Source organism: Meleagris gallopavo, chromosome 25 (genome assembly GCF_000146605.3).
Source record: "Meleagris gallopavo isolate NT-WF06-2002-E0010 breed Aviagen turkey brand Nicholas breeding stock chromosome 25, Turkey_5.1, whole genome shotgun sequence".
In the NCBI taxonomy this organism is placed as follows: Eukaryota; Metazoa; Chordata; class Aves; order Galliformes; family Phasianidae; genus Meleagris; species Meleagris gallopavo.
Window position 1 is genome coordinate 325000 of NC_015035.2, and position 23570 is coordinate 348569.

At 52.1% G+C, this 23570-nt stretch overlaps 1 protein-coding gene across 1 annotated transcript; it reads right to left on the reverse strand.

The window, feature by feature from the left end:
• Positions 1-1888: 1888 nt before the first annotated feature.
• WASF2 (WASP family member 2) lies at positions 1889-11097 on the reverse strand. The gene is made up of 7 exons (XM_010723247.3): positions 10989-11097; positions 10529-10682; positions 6546-6680; positions 5897-6050; positions 4693-4810; positions 3473-3603; positions 1889-2048 (listed from the first exon to the last, which is right to left on the reverse strand). The coding sequence occupies exons 2-7, from the start codon at positions 10656-10658 to the stop codon at positions 1889-1891; spliced, it is 828 nt and encodes a 275-aa protein (XP_010721549.1). The 5' UTR covers positions 10659-10682; positions 10989-11097.
• Positions 11098-23570: the final 12473 nt, after the last annotated feature.

A 23570-nucleotide genomic window follows, 5' to 3' on the forward strand; every position in this document is an offset into this window, starting at 1 on the left:
GTGCTGGAGGGGGAGCAAAGCCCGGCCTGGCCCCGGCGGGGGATCCGATCGGAGGAGCTGGAGGAGGGTGGCTCGGGCTAACCAGGCTGGATCTTTTGGTCCCTCCAGAACCAGAACCTCTTTGGTTGTCTACAGGATAGCTGTTGCAAAAGAAGGAGAGACAAATAAGGCTGTTAGCTTTGAGGTCAGACCGTACAGACTCCATCTTAATGAGAATCATGTGTTTTTGTTGCGGTCCAGAGAAAAATCTAACTTCCAGCTTCAGCTGGTGTTTCATGAGACCTCGCTCCTCGGGTTTTAGTTTTCTTGCAGGGTTTCTTTTGGCCACCACCACCACCAGAACAAAGGAGAGCTTCTGGGGACTGGCAGCGACGCTATCATCTGTCCCATCTCCCAGGCTGACAAGAACACGAGCCATCTCACCTCCCTGCCAGAGGCCAGGCGTCACATCTGAGCCCAGAGAAGCCTCTTGGCTTAGGAGCTCCTGCAGCACTGCTAGCTGCTATCCCTCCATGCTGAGGTCAGGCTTGTGACACGCCAAGCAGGGACATCTACTGTGATAAATGGCACAGGGGCTGGCGGGTATGCCAGGAGAACATATGCTCTCAGCACCTGCTAGGAACAGATCTCTTCGCTGGATTCCGCGGCTCAGAGCTGCAGCGCAGCGACCGCGGCTCACAGCTCACCATGGGGAAGGAAGGGATGAGCACCCAGCGTGCTCTCAGGGAGAACACCGAGTTCCCACTTATGGGAGCTGTGCTACAGCAGAGAACGACGCTACCCAGAAGAGACCGCAGCATCCTACGTGCGTGTAAAGGAAGCCCTAAGCTGACGACATCTTGCACTGTAAGGCAAAAGAGGTTTGGTATGTTTGCCACAAAAATGTCACCGTTCTTGGCAGCGCACAAACGCTGATCCGTGACAGACCACTGGAGATCAAACCTCACTCCCAGGATTCTTTAAAAACAAACCACCAAAACAAAACCAGAGAGGAGAAGATCTCTGTGGCTGGGCAGAGATCTAAGGAACTGCATAAGGCAGCTTAAGCTTCATCTGAAAGCTCATTTCTGCTCTGCCCTAGAGGAACATGCTGCAGAGTGGAGTGCTTGGTCTCTCTGACACATCAGAAGAGCCTTTTCTGCAGCACTGCTGCCTCTGGATAAGATGGAGACAAGCTAACGCAGCCCTGTCGATCAGACACACTGTTACTGCCTTTAAGAAAAAAACAAAAAGCTGCTCCCTCATTTCAATCTGTGTCTCAAGCCACTGCCGGACCATAGTTCTCATCTCTGGAGGTGACTGGAAGTCACCATTTCATCTGATACAAAGCAGCTACACTGAACTTCCGCTGAGAAGGAGCCAGCTGGTGTGTTCCAGTCCTTCAAATTTTATTACATCTACATCTTCAGCGCCCACATCATGCATTTGTCAGAAATCACAGGGCAAATGGCGATAGCAAAGAAAACCACGAGTGAAAGAAAGTGCTCTTTGCACTCTGCAAGTGCAAAGCTCTCTCAGGAATGTAAACCTGCGTATATTGGAAGAACTGTACTGCAAAAGAGGGACTGATCCAACCCATGCCGTGGAGCCAGACCGTTAAATGTGACCCTACTCTTTTAGAAAGCAGAACAGCTCTGCTCGAGTCCTCCTCCAAATCCATTCTCCCCTCCTGCACACGAACAACAACAGTGGCTGAGAAGCACCGAGAGTGGCTGTGCTGACTGCAGCTCTGCCCTGCTCTGCTGCTGCACCTCCCTCCCTCCAGACAGGAGGACGCTGCTGCTTCCCATACAGCGCCCGTCAGGAAGTTCTGCTGTGCCATCTCACGTCTCCTGTCATCCTTTTACACCACCTACTACTCCCTGGTGACAGAAGGGATCCCGTAGGCTTACCTAAATTCCACCGGGGGTGGAGGCAGGCTGTCATCTGGGAACGAAGGAGGTGGAGGCACAATAGAGTCAGTCTGCGGCGGTGGCGGGTAGCAGTTCACGTCCATGCTTTCATTTGAGCCAATGCTGCCGTTCTGATACACCATGTTAGAGGGGTACCTGAGAGGGGAAGGCAAGCACTGTGTTTAAAGAGTTCAAAGTAGCGTCTCAAACTCATTTTCCCCCTCGCTCACAAGAGCACTGCCTCTCAGAAGGGTTACAGCATCACAGCTGTGCGGCAGTTGCACCAGTAATATTAACCAAGTAGATGGATCAACCTGCAAGGCTCAGAAATTAGGTTTCCTAGCAGGAAGGCTTTTCCCAGCACAGCTGGACCTGCCTTGAGGTGGGACCTTATCAACCACCACAACGGGACACACGAAGCAAAACCTTAAAGCAACAGTTAAAAACAAGAAGTCTCTATTTCTCAAAGCATCCTATAGGAAGAATCACATACGGTTTACTCTGTAATCCTTCTGCTGGATACCCTCCTGCTTGGCCACTGCTACCATGTATCAGAACACGATTACCTATTTTAGCCAACAATAAGAAAACCAAAAATATTTTTGAAGTATTTGATGATAGAAAAAAAAACAGAGTGCATTTTGACCAAGCTGGCCCTGAAAGACTCTGAGTTACACTGGGTATCATCAGTGACAAAAAAAAAGAGCTACTAAAAAGATACGACATGCCATGAAAAGCAAGCATCCCAAGCTGAAGCACTGCTAAGCAAGGCACTGCAGCTGCTCAGGTCTCGGGGCTCATCTCACCGTGGGGCGAGGTGCTGCAGCTGCTCCTCAGGAGCATTCAAATGCATGCACTGATGCCAGAAAACAGAGGAGCAGGGAAACGGTGCTGTTGTGCTGCTCGATTCCTCTGCTAGAAACCAAACCTGTCCTCCTATTAAACTAAGAGCAAGTTTTATTTTTAGCTGGAGAGTGTGATTTAAAGAGAGATTTTTCTTGTATGAAAGGAAGCTGCGAGGAGCAAGCAAGAGAGAGGTGCATTGTGGGGAATTCAGTCTGCTTCCAGCCTCGCTGGTGTCAAAAGTTAAATGAATTCCCAAGCCAAAAGCACTAAAGAGAGATCTGTAGCTTGGAACACTTGGATGGGAACTGCCCCCGCTCCAACTTGAGGGCGTGAAGAGCCGTTTGTGAGATCTAACAAAGCCATCACACAACACCGCTGAGATGCCACCCTGCTCATCAGCACCAGCCCCAGAGCTCGGGGTGATGGGAAGGGCACTGCCAGGGCTATGGAGCCAAAGCTGTCTGTGCTCCGTGCCCACGAGGCAGGCAGACGGGAGCAGCCGTGCTGCTGGGGCTGCTCCTGCCACCTTGTTCAAGCCGTGTAGCCCTGATTTATTTAGCAAATTCTAAATCCGCAGATGGATTTACTTTGGAGAATCTGATTAGTGGCAGTATCGATCCGCGCCGTGCAGCAGATCTGGAGAAGCTGCAGAGCAGGGTGAACTGCATTACAATCAACACCACCTGCCTGCTACCCCTTGCTGGGGAGCAGAGCAGAGCCCTGGACTTGCTTACCCAGCAGGACCGTGTTTGTCCTTTATCTCAACAAATTCTTGTCCCATTTTCAGTTTCTCCCACTCTTCTTTCCGGGTTTTGATTTTCCGTGGGTTCACATTTCCTCGGTTCGGATTCTCCTTTTTCTCTTTCTGCAGGAGGAAAGGAAAGGAAAGGAAAGGGAGGAGGAATCAAACAAAAGCCTTATTTTGCTTTAAACACACTGGGAGCAGGAAGGGATAGGAGAGACCTGCAGCAGTTTCACGAAAACACATTCTCTGAGAGGGCCAAGATTTGTCATTCATTTTCCTGATTGCTGAAAGCTCCAACGTCCTCCCAGACAAAGAAGATGGAGCAGAGAGAGCAGCAAAAGACACCACCCAGCTTCCTCAGCATGACGTCAGGGCTACAGCCTGGCACGACCACCTCGGGGGCAGTCAGAGCTCCATTTCCCCTCATCAATTCTGCTTTTGGCCTGTGTGTCAAGGCTGCCAAACTCCCCCATCGCCTTGCTGGTGTTAATGCTTTGGGTGTGCAGCCTCATTTTCTGTGTTCTGACACGTCCTAGCTCCTTCCTTTGTTACTCTGATATGGAAAGAGCAGCATCTGGTTTGATATTTGGGACTCTGGTTGCCAAAAAGCTAAATGAAGTATGCTCAAACCGAAGCTTTTACGGTGTCACTTTCAGCATTGGTTCAAATCCCCCCAGTAACCAAACCAGGAGCTTCACCTGGTGCTTTCAGCTCACACGGCTTTGCCATTTAACACCAGGGCCTCTTCTGGCACTTCTGAAGGTTTTCTCTCTTTCCTTTTTTTTTGACTCTTCCACAATAGAATTTATTGCAGCACTTGGCAAAGCGTGGTGCTGGGCAGTGGGATTTGCACTGCTTCAACACTGAGCAGACCCCCGTGCAACACCACAAGCACAGAGAAGGCTGACACAGCCCTGCTCTGCTGACTGCATCGGTGCTGTTTGAAGACAACAAATTAAACCCTTCTAACAACACAAAGAAGATGGCATTTGGAAAAACAGATTAAGGGTATCCTTGTTGTCTTCTTTTTAATTAACAGAGATGAAAGTAAAGCAGATCAAAACTTCTCTGAATTGATCCCCAAAGAGCTTAAGAGAGTAAACCTCAATTTTGGATAGCAACTTTGGAGCCCACAGTTCATTAACGCTTTCCACCTCCTCTCCCACCCCGACGTGCTGCTGAAATGGCAGAGATCTCCCATTTCCTCACCCTGTGCTTCCGCTTCTCTTTCATAATATCCTTGGTGTCCTGAAGCATTTTCTCTTTCCAAAGGTCAAAGAAATAGGAAGGATCCGTGTAGAATTTAAGTGCCTCCTTGCCATCATCCCTGGAACAGGGAGGAGAAAACACACACATAAAGAGGCCAAGCCATGCAATTGTTTGCAGCCCAAAGAAAATAAAAGCCACCAGCCCAGACAACAGATTAAAAGCCTGCAATGAGAAGGTCAAACGCTCTGCTCTCGCCTCTGTCCTCCATTTAAAAATAGGCAGCAGACCCACAGCAGCCACCGCTTGTCCCAGCACTCCCACTTGCCATCTCTTCCACTCTCACACAAACTCTGGATTTCAGCACCTGAAGGACTCGGCTGCTCTGAGCAACCAGCAGGAGAGCAGCAGGTCTCTCACTCCAACTCCCACTTGTTTGTGTTGTGTTTTTGGTGTGAAAAAAATCTCCTCCAGCCCGGGAACCCTAAATCAGACCGGCAGCGTCCTTGAAACTCGTGTGTGTGAGCACACTCACTCTCCTACTTTGCAGTGCAGCCGCGTCTGGCAGAAGACAGCTGCCTCCAGCTATCTGTAATTACTTTTTACCTGTTCAAAAGATATTTATGGATGTGGGCTAAGTCTCTGTATTCCGACCCCCTTGCTTCTACTACGGACAAGATGAAGCGGCACAGCAGGACCGCTCGGGAGAAGGGCTCACAAAGCCCACCTAGGTCACATCAGATGTCTCAGGCCAGGCATGGGAGGCCATGGGAAGCATCTCCAGACCTACAGGAGCCTGCTGCACCCACCTGGGTGAGAGCCACACACAGATGGATGCTCTGCAGTTTGCACTGCGGCTTTCTGGAAAGAAGCCACGGGGCTACAGTGAAGCACAAGGAAAATGCATCATCTGCACAACACCTAGCATGTTTATGCAGTGCAAGCCAAGCCTTGCCCCAAGGCAGTCACAAAAGTGACAGCAGGTAACCAAACGTATAATTTTCTAGCTATGCTCATTTGTACAGCCTCAAAAGCAAAGTTTCGTGTAATCCAAAGGATGGAGATTTCCCAGTGGATCTCCAAACCTATTTCCAATGAGAGATGGCTACTTCAATACAGCAGGGGATGGGAAATGACCTCAGCTGGTTGGGAGGAAGAAGCTTCCTCTGTCAGGGAACAAACGCCTATGGAGGTGTTGTGGTGTTACCTATAAGGGGAAAGAATGTTGAGAGGTGGAGGAGTATTGCAGGTCCCATAGGTTTCAAGCACAGGCACCGGCAGAGAATCTCTGTCGAAGAGCTTCTGGTCCTGAGTAGTGGAGCTTTTGAAGGCCTTCCTGGTGTTAATGCCCTGCAGGGAGACTGTAAGAAAGAGAAAAGAGCAAGTGAAGAGCAGCTTGACCCAGGCCAACGGCACTGAGGACCAAGCAGCAAACATCTGATTTCAGCTGCAGTTCTTGGCGTGCTTAGCACCCCTCAAGTCAGGTTCCTTTTCCCACAGATCTCCTGGGAAGCCCAGCAAATCTCAGACCGTGCTGTGACAAGATCTGCTGCTGTACAGACACGGCTTGAGAGCTGCCGGGGTGCTTTCAAACCCCTGCAACCAAGACTTGGGAAATCCACGGCTACCCAACCGCTGAAGGATGAGCTTCCACACGGAGGTCTGCTAACAAGCAAGTCTCTCCTCAGCCAGATGGATGCAGCGGGCTTTTTTGGGAGGGGTGAAACAGTCCCTCTTAGTCCAAGGGAAGACCTTCTAACACCAATCACAGCACCAGGCTCATCGTAGGGCCACCCATCAGCCACAGAGAACCTGCACTACGCTTTGTCTGCAGGGACTGTGCTGCACTCCATTACCTTCCTCCTCTTTGGGATCCAGCTGAGTGACTTTGACTTGCAAGCGGTCAACTCTCTCGACAAGAACGCTCATCCGGGAGGCAAAAGTGTTGGCTTGAGTAAACAACTCTCCAAATATGTCTTCTGCAAATTTACCTGCAATATTAAAGCGACCACGTTACCCTCATGAGCCACATCAAACCACATGCAAACATGCCATCTCCCACTCGGTTTTCTTGAAGAAAGAAAGAAGGAACGAACCGGGCTTCTTCTCAGGTCTGCCAGGCTTGGGTGCAACATCCAGGAGGACAACGCTCCCTTCCACCAAAACCCGACATTTCTGAGGGATCTTTAGGCCACGAAGAAACAACTGAGACATACTTTCAAGTCAGTATTAAAGTAATGAGAAAGAGGGCTGACAACGTAACAGCGGTCTGAATCCGGACGGCTCTGTAGGTCCTTTAAGATTCACTGCTGTTCTGTTTATTAGACAAGACAACACAGACTTTTATTGCTCTGGAGAAGCTCAAAGGCTCCTGGTCTCCAGCAGGCCTGCCTCCAGGGTAACTGGCACATGTTTACAAGCTCAAAGAGCTCTGGAACCAGAGAGCAGACCCGGTCCTTGATCCTAAAGCCTGAGCTATAACCACAGACAAAAGCACTGACCCTTTTGTTCCTTCAGGTGGCAGTGTCTGAAAAATTGATGCATTCACATTTATTCTAAATCAAAACCAAAAGGGAACTTCTCCAACAGGAATATTCTCTCTGGAACAGCTTGGGTTGCCCAGTGGGCTGTGATGACAAACATCATCCATCGTTTGGATGGTGAGAGCGCCTTGGGGCTTGGATCAGAAGCTTGCTGCACCACTTACAAGCCTAACAGAAAGATCTGCCCTGTCCTTCAGAGTTTAAAATCTGCATATAGAAGGAGAGATGACCACAGGTGGACAGAGACGGGTGAACTGAAAGAAGAAGAAGCTGAAGAGAGCACTGTCCTTAAAGCTCCGCTCTCCAGCGTAACCTGAAGGTGGGAACCCCAAATAACCACGCAGAGGACAGCACTGATGGGAACAGACTTGGCACTGACGGCAGCCAGGCCCACCGAGTTTCCACTGATGGGAAACATTTCCAGCCACGGCTGCTGAGCACGAGGCTGCTCCCAACCAGCCGTCTGGTTCCGTAAGCGCATCGTCGTATGGTCAGCAGTTTGTTCTGGAATCTGCTTCTGCCAGAGATCCTCTCCGACGTTCAGGAAAGGATGAGCAGCGAGAAGCCTGACTTTACCAGCAATGCTGGAAAACGTGGCTGCCTGCAACGAGTCACACAGGAAAGATCCCTTCCTCTGAAGCACAGCGATGGCAGCCAGCAATGCCTGTGCAAAATGTGCAAAGCCTTCCAGCAGGCTGAGCTGACACCCATAGCAGAGGTTGCTCATTCCTCCCCCTGTTATCAGTGACTTGTTCGCAACGCCACGCACTTCTCCTTACACCGCCAAGCACGGAGAACAAGGCAGGTTAAAAATCAACCTCCTCCACCCTTTCTGGTGGCAGTGCCAGCTTCAAGTGCCTGCAGAAGGTAAATGCTGGGTGTGAACTTCAGCTGACCTCCTCCCTCGGCTCTCCTGGACACCGCTGACTCCACATATGCTCTGCTAACAAAGCCAGCTCTCCCCAGTCTCCTGGGGAGGACTGTAGCCCTGCAGACCCAAGGCCGGATAGCTCTCACTGCAGCCAGGTTCCATGAGGCACTCTGTGCTCCCCATCAGCACCAGCTCTCCTGTTTGACCAAAGGAAGCGAGCACTTCTCTCCGTGATCATTTGCTGCCCCTCCCAGCAATAGCTCATAAAGTCGTAATTTGGTTCTGCGTTCAGGAGAACTGGGAATCGTTTCCGAATTTCACAAGGAACTCCAACAAGTAGAAGGGAAGGTACCAAGCCTTTGGTTTGCAGTGCTGATGGCATGTTTCAAGCACACAATGACACAAAGAGCATCGCACGTGGTGTCCTTAACTCTGTAAGGAGCAGGGATGGTCTGTGTTCCCTCACCTGTGTGAGTGCAGCAGTCCTGAGTTAACGTTCAGGATCTTGCATACGCTTTGGCGTCCACGTGCAGCTTCATATGGGGTAAGGCAGAGATTAATTTTTGGTTTAGTTACTTTGACTGTCGCAGAAGTGCAACTCACAGTCAGAATTCCCTTTGTCGTGCACTGGCAGGAAGACAGACAGTGTGATTCAATAGGTCTCTCCATCTTTAGCTCGTGGATTCTATAACACTGCACAGCCAGCTTACACAGAGAGCTACCAGCTGTGATAGTAACGAAGGGTAAACTCACTGGAATATGAAAGTTTGACAAGATTTATGTTTGCATCTTTGTAAAGTGACTGTGGTGCACTAGGCATGGCTGATTATTCACTTGACAGAGCTGTCACAGCCTACTGAACCTGCCTCGCATTCCTGCAACGCTCAGCGTACGAAGTAGGAGTGGATTTTTTCCTCCAAAGTAAGAGAGGTGAAGGAGGGGGGCAGGAGTTTGGTCACCTGGGTGTGAGTGCTCTGCAGCAGTGAGTCTAAATAGCTCCATTTAAAACACTGCCGACCCCAGGGATGCGGATAAGGGATGGTGCTCATCATCCCCGACCTGCACGCGCTGCTCCCCCTCGTGCAGGAGGCACACGGTGCCAGCTGGAGCCACCTCTCCTCCAGGTACCCGGCTGCACACACCTCCCTCCTGCACCACGCAGACATCCCAGGGCACCTTCCAGGAAAGGAACCCAGCTGCAGTTTGGCTCCCAGTGCTTTGCTGCCTCCGCTGAGGCAGAGACAGAGAAGCTTTGAATATCTGAGCTGTGCAAAGACGGCCTAAATCTGCAGGATCTCACCGGGGCTCTGTCACACTAACCCGCCGCATGCCTTTGGACTGGGATTAGCTTTCTCTGCAGCTGAGATCTGCACAGCTTTACTGCCTCCTTCCTCCTCATTTCACATGCACGAGATGGATTTTCCTCGCACTCCACAACCATCTTGGCTACCAGACCCACCAAACTACCAACAGGGTGAGCGGACAGACAGGTCCTGTCAGTGCAGTGACATTTCCACAGCCCGACACAGAACATGGCACCGACTGGCAGCCATCACAGGCCCCGATTTCAGTGGCAGCCACGGTTTTCACTGCTGGAAAAAGACTGTAGCTGAGGTTCCTGCCACATTAGGCAAGGAGCTTACTTTGCAGAGCAAGCAGAAGCGCTCGCAGACACCACCGATAAGCTCAACAATATATTAGTTTGATTCTCAAAGACTTGCTTCAAGGGTAAAGGTGGCTAATCAGGAGCCAGAGCATTTCAAGAGAGCATGGAGCCATCCCACAGAGACCACAATTAACTCTTCTCTCCTCCCTTGGCGTGCAGGCCCACGTTTTCCCCGCAGCCTTTCCAAGGCTATGGGGCAGCCCACCGGAGAGCTGAGCTTGGTGCTGCCGTCTGAGCGAGCAGCCCTGAGCCCCCAGTGCCCCAAAGGCAATGCTTGGGGACTTTGGGTCTTCCGAGGTAGCAAGCAGCAGAGGCAAACAGGCTGCTTCTGCACGGGCACTTTAATTATCTTTCATTAAAAAGAAGACTACTTACACGCCATAGCTTCGGCACAGTCAAGCTCCATTTAGTAGCGCACGCAATTAGAGGCACATTCTCTGACACAAGATCCTGGCTGCTCTGAGAGCCTCCCATTTTACAAGCCTGAGTTGTGCTCCATCCTTCCATCTGCAGCTTCGCCGCAGCCTTGCACACACGCACGCACACACATGCGCACACCCCCTCCCCAGTTTCTTCTAGATGGGGAAGGCAGTGGGACCAGGGATACGAAATTAGCATCGGATTTCTTTAGGAAAACATTTTAGCATTACCCGGGGAAGGCAGATGGGGGAGAAATAGGAACACAAGAGTAGAAAGGGAGCTAAATAAAGAGCACTAGCGACTCCTGAGGGCAACGCGCAGGCTCGCCATGGTACTCACTCAGGCTGCCCAGCTGTCGAATGACATTTGCCAGGGTGATGTTGGTCATGCATTCCAGCTCGCTTCGAACGCTAGGCAACGTCTGACGGCACAGGTGCCTTGGCTCAATGTTCCTCGTTACTAACGGCATGGTGGACCTGCTTCAGGCACTGTTCTGAAAGATGAAAAACAACCCAAAAAAGAAACAGGAAAGGATTACTCAACCGCAAATTCCAGGCACACCAGAGCCATGGTGTTCGTTTTTCCTGCTCTCAAATGGCTTTATTTATAAGCCTCCTTTCCTCCCTCCTTTCCCCAACCTTATAATACTGGCTCTTCAGAAATAAAGATCCCGCTGTTCTGTGACTCGCAGTGACAGCAAAGTCCCACCGGCTCAGGTATGGAGGCAGGGATGGAAAACTACACAGCTTCGCCCACACGCGAGGTGCTGCCGGCATCGCCGCCGCCGCTCCCTTCCTACCCATCCGCAGCCTCCTTCCTTCCCCGCTCACACACGGCATCTCAGCGAGCCTCAAGACCCTTCTTCGGGAATTTGTTAAACCGGAGACCGATGGCTTTGCTTCGACCAGAGGACGAGGGCAGGAGATGGGGGGGAACAAAGCGCGGCTCCTCCCGCAGCGGCACAGCGCGGCTCTGTGAACAACAGGAAGCGCCCGCAGCTGACCAGGAAACTTTCTGCTGACTGTTCTCCATCCTGCAGGCTGCACCCAGCGGCCCTCAGGAAATCCCCCGGGGCTGAGGTTTACACTGGGCCATTGTTTTTTGTGCTGGGGCTGTTTAATGGTAAGGGAGCCCCAAGCGGGACAAAGAGCTTTCAGGCACAGGTCAGCCCGTCCAAGGGACAAAACTCTCTCTGGCAGCTTGCTGAAGTGTCCAAGCAACAAACATCCCTCTCGCAATGCCTGCCCCCGAGATGGAGGGATGCCTTGCTAAGCAGAGCTCGGAGCAGGCGGTGCCACAGGCCTGAAATCTTCAAAACTCAGTGAAAGCAAATACAGCCCAACTTCGTGATTAATTTAGAAGGGGAAAGAATCACTTTTCTAGGTCAGCTGAGGAGCAGCCCGAGAGAAGCAGCCAGCTCCCATGTGATAGGCATGCTGATCTGCTCGGGCTGGGTGTAAAAATAAAACAGGAAGCTAACAGCTTGGGGAACATGGCTTCCTGTCACCAACAGCAAAAAACCAGAACCATAAAAAATCAGCTGTTTGCTCTTGACTTTGAGCCACCCTTTGATAGTCTCTGTGGCAGCTGGCAGCTTATCTTTGAGGTCCAGGAGTCCTTCCTGGATGCTTTTCTATCAGGGTGTTAAGAGGAAGAAGTGGGCATTATCCCTCCTAATTACCTCACAAGCCAGATTTTGAATTGCTAAATGTGACCCATTAAGGCAGAGGAGCTGGAGTGCTGCAGCGCAGGGCTATCTCCTGGACAAGCAGATGGAGGATGCCATTTTGAGCTAGGGACTGCGTGTGCACAGCCCTGCACCAGGGACAGGGCCCCAAAACCATAAACCTCGGAGCAGAAGGGAGCAGGGTTTGCCTCCAGGTAAATAAAAGCTGTGCTTCTCCAAGGACTGAGGTCTGTGCTGCTCCTCGCCGTGTCCAAGCGCTGCAGCAGCCACTGTAACTGCTGAGATATTTAAAGAACAGGGTGAACCAAGGAAGGACTCTGACCTTCGCTTCCAAACTCCCCGTGTTTTATTGATTACAGCCCAAGCCCTGCAATCTTTTGCCAGCTTTAGCGCTTTAAGCCAGACAAACTTTCCCAGCTCCCCCCAGACTGCAGTCTGCAGCTCTCATAAACAAGGCAGCATTTGCAGGCTGCCTGCATCGAGCTTCTCCCTCGTGCTCCCCAGGGCTCGGTGGGATCTGCAGAGCTGGGACAGACACCGAGCCTGGGCTGTAAGGGGGAGAGATGCAAGCGTGCATATGGAATAAAGGGAAATAAAATAAACCCCCCAAAAAAACAGCCACAAAAGATGATAGGTGCGCTGGGTCAGAGAGAAGCGCTCATCTCTGCATGCATATAGAGAAGAGGGCAGAAAAATGGAGTAACGCCCCCAAACACCCATGCAGAAACACCAGCCCCAAGTACCCCCATACCCACACCTTGTCTGTTCTTTCCCTACCCCCACAGTGCTCGGCCTCAAAGCCTGTTCTGCAACTAAAGCAAAGAGTAGCGGTGCAAATCGCCTCTTTACAACTGCACTGCACAACTACAGCACGAATCTGCACCAGTGCAAGACATCCAGCAGCGATAAGGGCTAAGAAAAACACTCCCTTTATAGCCTAGCTCATCCTGGCAGCCACCCCCACCCTCCCAGCACAGCCTGCCACACTCCACTGCAGAATCAAGAGTTTGGCCCTTGCGACGGCTCCGACAGCACAGCACTGCTGCTTCTTCCCAAGGCAACGGGGCCGGCCCTGCTGCCCCCAACCCCAGCCAGGAGCTGGCAAGCAGCAGTGAGACGTGAAGGCATTAACCCTGCAGAGCACTGGAGATGAGCGAGGCAGGAAGGATGGCATGGCAGCAGGCAGACCGCCCTGTGCTCCTGCAGCAGCGCTGGGATGAGGCACTGAAAGCAACGCTCCATCTCCCCTCAGCTTTGAGATTTCAGGTGTTTTCACAGCGTGGAGAGAGAAAACCAGCAATAAGAGCAGTGCCCCCACAAGAAGGAGCTTCCCTGGTGGACCTCCTTTTTCCCCATCAGCCTTTGGTGGGAAGGTATAGAGATAACAGCTAATGGGCTCCTGTAAAACCTTCATGCCTCATGAGTAGGTGGGACAAAGATTAATCGTCTGGATTGGAAAATAAGTGGTGTGTTTTGAAAGCGGCAGCCGGGAGGGGCAGGAAATAAAGCGTGGAGAAGGGAAAACGTCTGAGAGCAGAGGGAGAAGGAGGAAGCAAAACGCTGGAGACAGCACGAGGTGTGCAGCTGGGGGCAGGGGAGGGACACAGCACACGAAACAAGGAAGGGACAGACAGAAAAAAAGCTTTCCAGGAGGTTCTTGCTTTTATTCTTTAAGAGAGTCATTAAGAAACTGATTGACAGCGCGCTACCAGCAAGGGCCATCCAGAGCTGCTTTCCTTTCCGTAGTCAGGGCATGACAGCACAGCAGTTTTCCACCCCAGCTAGCCAGAGTGGTCAGCAGGCATTAGTCGCTGTCACGTAACCACTGCAGACCATATATTATAACTAAATCCTGCCATTCAGAAGCAAGTTAAATGAATTGTGAGGCCAAAAATAAAATAAAAAAAAAACCAACAACAACCCTTATCTTTTGGGCAAAGAGAAGCATTTCCACTTGCTCATCAGTGCTGAAGATCTGACTGGCTGTAACGGCACTTTGGGGCGCGTGCGCTGCAGGGGCACAGAGCACCTCCCCAACCCTGCTGCAAGCAGGGAGGACACAGAGTATGGGAAAAGCAAAGAGCCTCTATGAAACTTGACTGTCTGCAACAGATTTGTAATGAATATAGAGGAAAAAAAGCAAGGCATGAAACTGAAAGCAGCTCGAGCTGCGAGCGAGGAAGCGGAGCGCTCTTTGCTGGCTGGAGAGTGGAAGGGAATCGCTGCTCCTGTGCCAAACCCACCAACGTCGTGGCACACAGAGATGCTCAGAACGCCCGTCCTGCTACCTGCCGTGCTGCACACCTCCTCGGGAACAAGAAGGAAGGGTTTGCCTCAAGAGAACCAATGTTTTTCTCTCCCTCTCTTGAAGCAAAACATCCCTACCTGCTCCGGGCAAGCGTTTCTTCTCCAGTCTCCCAGCCACGACCTGAATCACAGAAGGCTCCAAGCCTTGTTATGACAGCAGTGACTAAAAGCCGAGGCACCCAGAGCCCAGCTTTCCCCTCGGCCTCCCCCCACGTCCAGCAGGGCTCTGCCAGCATTCCTCATCCTTTCCCCTCTCTCCCAAAGCGCTTACACACACACTGCTGAGCGCCGGGCTGCTCACAGCCCTAAGCCAGCCCGGAAAGTTTGCTGAGCACGGCAAGATCCCCACTCCTACATTCCTAGCAATCCTCCAGCCACCACTGGCACCTCACCATCCTTCCCTCAGCACCTGTGCTGCATGCACGAAGCCTCAGACTCCTCGCAGTGGTGCAGGAAAGCAGGCTTTGTGCACGGTGCTGCCCATCCGAGTCCCTGTACCCGGCACAGCAAGCAGCAACGCCTCGCTCACCACATTTTAACACCTCACACACCAAATTCTAAGCGCATTCTGACTGCGGCAGTCATTCCTGCAAACGCTCTCGGGGTGCTGGGAACAAATGTGGCAAAGCACGGGCCGGGAAAGGGAAAACAAGACCACAGCGTGCAGTTTTTGCTTCTCCTAACCCAGCACTTTGAGGGAAGCACGAGGTACGTTTAAGACAAGGACGCTGCTGGAGGGTTTCTCATTGACTGCTCTCCCCAGGAGCTCTGCTGTAGCGGATCACACAGGAATCCTGGTTCTGGATTAGAATCAAGCACAATTGGTTTGCTTCACACACGAGCCGCCGCTCTATAAAGCCCTCACACAAAGCCACGTCTTATTGACTATTTTTAATAAGGAGGGCTGGCACAGTAAAATTGGACCATTGTTACAGACAATAAAGGAGACGGACTTTGATTACAAGTATTGGGGAGCAATGCAGGGATGTTTCAGGATTGAGCGTTTGCTTTCCAACGCGAGTTCTGTCAACTGAAAACAGCAACTCAGAGCAAATAGTCCTTAACAAGCAGTTTGGAGACGAGCAGAAAACAGCACTGCACAGCAAGAGAGGAGCTGCTTTCTGCATCTAGCACAGGCAGCACAGCAGTGCGGGGAAGGCAGGCAGGGCTGCAAGGTGAGATGCGTGTGCAGTGCACACAAAGAGCTGTAAATAACAGCCCAGCTCGACACAGAGACCTGGCAAGGTTCTTCTCTGACCGGCCAGCATAGCATTAGTGGGAGTCACCTGGGTAATTCCCTGCTCGATGTGACACACCACCTCTCAGATCAGGGACCATCTGCAAATAAATCTGGACCCCGGCAGTGATATCATCTGTCACAGTGTCTGGTGCAGCACAAAGCACCTAGGGAGGACAGAACCCATTTTTAGGGAAGGGGAGGAACACAGAGCTCGATTTTTTGGCTCCGTGGGGGTGAGCAGTCACCGTGCACACAGCAGGGCTCACAACAGCCACAGCCTGGACACGAGCAGGCAGCGAGGGCAAGCATAGCAAGAGCCTTGGAGAGAGCCTTCCGGAGCGCCCATGGGGGGACGAGCTGCAGCAGCAGGCTTGGGAATGAGGGAGGAAGGAGATAATCAGATCTGAAATTCCCATCAGTATGAAATGAGACTTAACTCAGGAGCTTGCCAACGCAGACTGACTGTTCTTTCTAATGTCTGTGACAACTCTGCCTCAAATTTCAAGCTTCTCTCGGCAGTAACTACTCCCCCATGCAGCTGTAATGGCCAGAAAGAGACTGGCTTTTACGTAACCCCAAAAGGCGAGCAGAAAGGGAAGCAGCAGCCACACACACATGGAGAACCGGGGGGGAAAAAGGAGAAAAAAAAAATCAGCAGAAGGCTCTGCTGAGTGCTCAGGGCGATATCCAGGCTCACAGCGCAGCCACGGAGAAGTGGGATGCAGCAATCAGAAACGCTACGCTTCCACACTCAGAGAGAGACCCAGCAATCAGTGCTGCATCCGAGCAATAGGGAGCAAAATTATAGAGCAAACTGCCATGCGATGCCACAAACTCCATCCTGCCAGCTGTAACAAGGATTCATTCCCAAAAACGCGTCACGGGCTCATCTGTCATTAAGGGCCCAGCCTGCCAGCAGCTGAGCAGCAGTCAGCAGTGAAGGGCAGCTGCAGGGCTGCTTCCTTTCACAGTGCTCTATTCTCCCCATGAGCCGCAGGGGAGATGCACAGTAAATCCCCACCATCTCCTACCATTGCAGGCTGCTTCCTCACACACGCACAGCTTTCCCAAAGCAGGACCTACCCAAAGCACGGCTTCTCCCTGCAGCAGAACCCCCAAAGCACCTCCACGTGTTACCAACCCGCTGCAACCACCACCTCAACAACCCCGGGGCGCAGCGCAGCACTGTTACCAAAGAGCCATCCAGGCAGTGGCACGGGGCAGGAGCAGCACTGCACTCTTCCAGGGCTGTGTTCTGCCATTGGGAAGCAGCAGCTCTGCTCTCACAGAGTAACGGCATTGTACAGCATGCCACGGGGCAGCAAACAGCTGCTTTGTTGGAAAGGGGCTCGCTGGGTGCTGCTGCTCCTGGGGAACACGCAGCCACCCCCACCCCCCCCTCCCAGGCCTCTGCCTGGCTGCAAGCAGAGCCAGCTGGCTGACCTCGACATTTTTCACTCCTGAAACCAAGCTGTTGCCCTCGTGGATGCTTTCATTCATTTAGCTGACCAACATTTTAAACAAAGAGGGTCACCCAGTGCTCCTGTGGGGTGCGGGCAGAACGAACGCGTGGAAATGGAGCTCCAGGAGAGGTGTGCCAAGAGAAAGGCAGTTCAGCTCAATTAAAGAGAGCTGTCGGAGGTTTCATTCTCAGAATACGGAACTATTGATTAAACGGGAATTAAAGCTCAGAAACAGAAAGGTTTCAAGGTCTTTGCTGTGAGGACACACGTCAGGAGGGACGCGGGGCTCCTCCAGCCCGCGCTGCTCCGGCTTTGTTGCCTCCTAGGAAACAGCAAAAGGAGCAGAGCACTCCCCATTAAACCTAGCAGTGATTTTGGCAAGGACACGAAGTCAGCGGCAATACAGCCTCAATCAACAGGTGGCTTTGGTGTGCTCGGGGCCAGAGGAGCCCCCTGAGGTTCTCACTTACCCCAGGAGCACGGAGGCAGCCACGCCGTGGTGACACCTGCAAACTCCAAATGCATTTCAGCCTTCCTTCTCAGCAGACAAAGCCCATCTCAGCCCCCACTCCTTTAACACGCGCTCAACTCTTTGGATTAATGGAGGAGTGGAGGAACAACCCGGTTCCAAGTGTTTTCTATACAGCTCAACTGCTCTTTCAGTTTCCACTCACGCCTGGATAATTATATCACAGCTCCGAGTGCCCCCACCCTTCTGCTGCACTTGGGGAATACTGCAAAGATAAGTCTTTTCTTAATTATTAAATGTAAATAGCTCATTAAATATAATCCAATTACTTTAATTGTAAGAAAAAGGAAGTAATTACAATATGTACATGCATTCTTGCCTGAACGTTTTTGAATATCTTAAACGAATCTTTGCAGCATTAATATTTTAAGTTAACCTTTGACACCAGCAAAAATAAAGAGAGAGGCCCCGATGTTCTGCAGGAGTGCTGCGTGTGTGCCGGGATTTCTGTCACAAAAAACCAAACTAAAACAACAGGACGGCCTGGAGCATCTGAACTGAAACGGTTTGCAAAGGGCACCTTAATAAAGTCACAACAACACGTGAGGTTTTTCGACTGCAGGAGGCAGGAGTGCTGTGCGCGAGGCTGCATTCGGAGCCCTCGTGGGGTTTTTTTGGGTGTAAGGAATTGAGAGATGGAGAAAGGAGATGGATGGAGGGCAACGCACGCATCCGTGATGGGGAGATGAGCCCACGGACCCCAAACCCCAATCCTGGGGTTCTGCTTCCCCATTCCAACACGGCTCCAGCAGGCAGGGATGGATCTGCCCAGCCGGGCACAGTGGATGTGGTGATGGGCACCTGTGTAACCCCATGGGACAGCCTGAACAACAGCCCTGTAACCAACACCGCTTCCACGCCGTGCTCTGGGCCCAGCAGTGACCTCACCTCACGTAACCTGCGCAACCCCGGGCTCTGCCTCAGCCCCAAACCACAGCAGAGGCTTCGAAGCCATCACTTTATTCAGCTCATCTTTGCGGGGAGAGACGAGGCTGCATCTCATCTTCAGCATCACGAGGGATGCTAAAGATGCGAGTCTTTCTAACAAAGCTGTGATAAGTTGCTTTATGGAAACCTCCCACTGGAAGCAGACCCTACAAGTAACCCCGATACAACGTTCGTCCTCAATAGCAGCCCAAGGGCCGTCCCAGGCGTGCTGCGTGCCTCCAGCTCCACCTGGAAAGGGAAGTGGCCGCTACTGAAGGTGAAGGTTTGACACAAGCAGCATTCAGAGCCACATGCCTTCCTCCAGCACACCATTGGCTCAGCAGCTGTTGCCATTCAAAGAGCAGGATCTGGGTGTGTGCACCCTTCTTTCTTTTTGTGCCTGGTTGGTTGGTTGGGTTGTTTTTTTTTGCAGCTGCAAGGCCAAACCCTACACATGAGCTGTCTCTTACGGTGCACAAAAGCAGGGTGTCTGAAAGGGAACTCCTCCTGCTCTGGCAGGCACTCAGCACGCCGTGCTGGGCTAAGGGGTGGTCGGGGAACTTTCACCCATCCATTCAGCCAGAGCTGCCGTTCCCCCTCCCTCTCAATTAAATCCTATTTTTTGCACTCCATGCATGAAGCACGGCCACGCCAATACATCAGATATTGTGGCTGATAGCCTTCTCTGAATGCCACTTCAAGCCCTCCAGCACGGAGCCGCCTGAAAGCAAAGCATCATTCATTCTTTGAGCAGCAGAAAAAGACTTTCGCCGTGCGGAGTTGAAGCGAGGCTCTCAGAAAGAAGGAAAGGGCATCCAGTGAAAGAGGAAACGAGAAATTAAAACCACATTCAATCTTATTAGCCGTAATACAAGAGGTCAACAAAGTGCTCTGCAAAACTGTGCAGAGCGAGAGCAGATTCAGGCAGAGCTCACTCCCATGCAGTGATACCAGCCAGCCCGGCTGCTGCACAGGGAAGCAAAGGCTGTGAGCAGCTCTTGCGTGGAGCCAGATGGAAGGGCGAGGGCTGGAGGCATTACCTCATGTATGCTAACAGCACTGGGCTGGGAGGAATCTTCCCCCTCCTCCTCCTCCATCTGAAACGTTCTCTCTCTCTCTCTCTCTCTCTCTCGGGATTTCCAGCATCTTATAAGCGAAGCCTCTTTGAAGCACCGCAAAGTGGCGTTGCTCATCATTGAGGTAATGATAGTAAATAAGCTCCAGTATTTTGTTGAGCCTTTTCCTTCTGCTTTACAAACAAAAGGTCAGAGTCATTAGCCCAGTTTGATGAGGAGGAATGGGAGCTGGCAACGTTGCTCCGGAACATCACAGGAAATATCAGCAAGCAAACAGGACACAGACCTGACACTGAGAGCCACCCCAGCACTGGGGGACACGGAGCAGAGCACAGCCAAACCGCAAGGTGGGTGCAGAGCTGCCCTCCTCCCCCCTGACCTCCTCCATCTGGGAGGAATGCTACCGTTCAGATCCACGAGAAGAGGGCCTTTGCTTCCTATGGAAACTGGCCAAATGAATGCATCACCGTGCGGGTGAAATGAGTGCCTTCCATCGGGAAGGTCCTCCGACTGCAGCAGACAACGCAAGAGAAGAGCTCAGCTCTTACTGAGGACTTCCCAGCAGAAACCAAAGTGATCAGCCCACGGTTCGGGTTTGGTGGAGTAAGAAGGAATCGTTTTTAGCACAGAAATCTGTGTGTGCTGTCCCTCCCACCCCCTGCAGCACACCTTACCATGCAGAACCGAAACCTCCAAGCCAGCAGGCATCTCAGAGCCGCAGTGATGGAGCAGCAGCAGCCTGCCATGCAGAAACTAAGCCTTAAGAACAGGTGCCAAGCTCTGCCACCTCGCAGGCAGCTGCCATCCTACTCTCCAGGAGCACAGAACCACAGAATGGCCAGGGTTGGAAGGGACCTCAAGGATCACGAAGCTCCAACCCCCGCCACATGCAGGGCCACCAACCTCCACATTTCAGAGCAGCCCAGGCTGCCCAGGGCCCCATCCAACCTGGCCTTGAACACCTCCAGGGATGGACGGGGCATCCACAGCCTCTCTGGGCAGCTGTTCCAGCACCTCCCCACTCTCTCTATGAAGAACTTAACCACAGCACCCCATAAAGCCCCACACTTCTCCCACACGCGGGTCCAGGGCTCAGCACGCGGCAAATGCTCTGCACCGCCTCACTGGAACACTGAGCTTGAGGTCTGGGAAGGGTCTGCTGGGAGGAGAAAATCCTGCTGCCCTTCAGCCAGAAAAGCAAACCATGCCTGAACCAGGACCTCGTTCCAACCCCGTGCAGAAGCTCCTGTTCACGTTGTGCCCTTTGCAGCGAAGCCTCCCCTCCTCACAGAGGAAACGCAGGGCGTCCTGATTGCACAGGGTTGCAGAAACACAAAGGAAGTGAATGCCACCAGGGTGGTTCTGCTCTGAGCAGTCATTTGCTTATTACCCAGAAGCCACCTCCACGGCGTTTATAAATACCCCAAATATTTAAATAAACGTTAATCTGCCGTAACCAAGGGCCTGATCTGACAAATATTTACCCTCGTGCAGCTGGTACAGACACACAGCTCCTTCCTAGGGCTCCCAGAGGAATGCTGCTGGATGCAGCACCCCATCCAGAGGGGTTGGATACAGCTGCATCACCCAGGGCTAAGCACCACCAAACCCACTGCCAAAACAGAAACCCTACACTGACAATGAGCCTGAAAAGCCTCCAAAGAGCAGCAATCCAGAAGGATCAAAGCAGCGTCTTGCACTTGTTGGAACCTTCCTTATTACAGTCCATCCAAAAACCTCATTGGGTGGGAGCGTCCGCCTTCACCTTTGTTCACCCATCATCATTTAAAACAAACAAGCAAACAAAAAAGCTGAATTTACCCACGTAACCGTGAGCACATGAGGCAATCAGTGCAGTTTTAACCCCTCCGCCCACGCTCTGCGATTATCTAAGCTTTGTGAATGAAATCAGCTTTTCCTAGACCAGCCCAGAAGAATGAGATACATCCCAAGTATGCTGAGAAACTGGGCTGGCAGTTATCACAGGGCTTCTATTATTCATCATGAATCACCACTGCCTGCAAACACCTTCTGAACCACCACTCCAAAACGCACCGTTCTGCTCAGCACGCTGTTATTCACGAAGGAAACGGCCTTCTGTGCTGCTCCAGAAGAACACAGAGCTACAGCAAGAAGCACGGGTGAGCCCACTGGCCAGCATTCTGCTGCCCCTTTGGTTTCACAGGGCTGGGAGCAGAGGTTGAGAACAGTGAAATGAAGCAGGACCTTGCCAGCATCGCCCTGCAGCAGCTTGGGAAAGCCTGAGCAGCAGCACAGAGCTTGGAAAGGGTGGGATTTGGGGGATTTTGAACTTGCTGCAAAGCAAGAAAACAAACAAAAAAAACCCCCCACATTTAGGTTTAAAAGCAGTGCAAACGTGCGGTTTGGAGGAAAAGCTGGCACTCAGTTTGCAATCGGAAGGCTCTTCCCTTACAATTCACATTATGTACAGCAAGGGAAACCTGCTCTCATCTGCACACAGCCAGGCTCCAGAACCACAGAACGGCCTGGGTTGCAAAGGAGCACAGCGCTCATCACTTCCAACCCCCTGCTGTGTGCAGGTCACCAACCAGCAGCCCAGAGCCACATCCAGCCTGGCCTTGAATGCCTGCAGGGATGGGGATCCACAGCCTCCTTGGGCAACCTGTTCCAGTGCCTCACCACCTCTGTGTCCAAAACTTCCTCCTCAGATCCAACCTAAAGCTCCCACCACCAATGCAAGGTGAAGGGTTGGAAGGCAGAAGTGCTGCGTTTGATCCTGCAGCCACCAACCCGCCCAGGGATGATCCACCAAACACCAGGGTTAGGTGGCCTCTAAAGCATGGGCAACACTCTCACATCCAAACTCTGGGAGCTCAGTCCTCACAGTGGCAAAGGAAAGAAAACAAAAGCATTCTGCTTACTGCACCCAGCTGTGGGATCAAGCCTGTCCCTGGCTGTGACTGCAAGCCGACTGTCAAAGCCACTCTTATCAGCGCACTGCTGTGTTTTCAGTGGGTAGATGTTAGCTTTGGTTTGCTTTTAACTAAGTTTTGGATGAAACTCTCTCAGTTTCGATGACAAAATCCCACTCGAGGTCAACGCGAGGCAAACCAGAGCGAGAAACGCCGCTGTGCAACGCTCACAACTTCTGCAGCACTTCACAGCAACCCATTCTGCAGGCGTCTCACATCGATGGAAAGCACAACCAGTCCCCCTCCTCATGTGACCTTCAGTACTTCCCACAAAGTAATGCTGTGCATCAGCTTTGCCACAAGGGAACTCACACACACACACACACTGTTGGCTCGTTCTGTCCTTTGCTCCCAACTTTTCCCTTCTCACAAGTCCCACGGGAGGACACACGAGTGTGAGGGCCTGGTAAACCACAGCCCTGTGTGAAGCAGGTGGATTTAATACAACTTTATTACCACTGAGCTTATTTCACGTCCACTAACATCTGCAGCGCTGATGGCTTGATGTCACCGGACAAATGAAGCTCCTGAAGGCCAACTTGGTGTTCAGAAGCAGTTCTCTTAACCCACTGCATGGCCCCACCAGCAGTCTGATCAATGGGAAAGCATGCAATCCCGCTGCTGCTGCTAACAAAAGCAGAACAGCAGTGCCAAACGTGAAGCTTACAGCAGGGATAAGCAGAAGAAGCTCTCTGGGGTCAAATAATAGCCAAGAGGGAAGAGCTGCCATCCCTTACCTTTCACCAAAGGGCGTCTGCTATTTGTGTCCCAAAGGAGCAGCCCCAACACGAGCCTAACTACCAGCGAGGCACAACCCTGAGGACATTCACCAGCAACTTATTCCACCTCTGAAAGGAGCACGGGCTGAGGTCACTGCCAGGTCAGTCAGAGCCTCTGACCAAACTTCCCCACCAGATCGCATTAGAGCTTTCAAAGCTTGTTCAGAGGCAGAGGCTGAGAGGAGGGGGCATTTCCAACTGCGAGCTGTGGGACATGGGGGGGGGAGGAGGAGGGTCACCGTGTGCTTATGGGGCTCCCACACCTCCAGGAGGCGTTAAGGAAGGAGGCACACGGGGTGACAGCACAGCACCGCGCAGCAGCACCCAGCTGGGCACCGGGCGTTGCTGTGACACGGGGAAAAGCCCGGCACGCTGCTCACGGCGCCCTTCCCCCGCGCTGCCGTGAAGCCGTGCAGCAC

Excerpts from the sequence above, each read along its gene's own strand:
- WASF2 (XM_010723247.3), bottom strand. The coding sequence starts at position 10,658 with ATGCCGTTAGTAACGAGGAACATTGAGCCAAGGCACCTGTGCCGTCAG. Across the intron at positions 6,051-6,545 it reads GGATCCCAAAGAGGAGGAAG|TCTCCCTGCAGGGCATTAAC; the intron begins GTAATGGAGTGC and ends TCTTTCTTACAG. Across the intron at positions 4,811-5,896 it reads AACATTCTTTCCCCTTATAG|GGATGATGGCAAGGAGGCAC; the intron begins GTAACACCACAA and ends TCCCTGTTCCAG.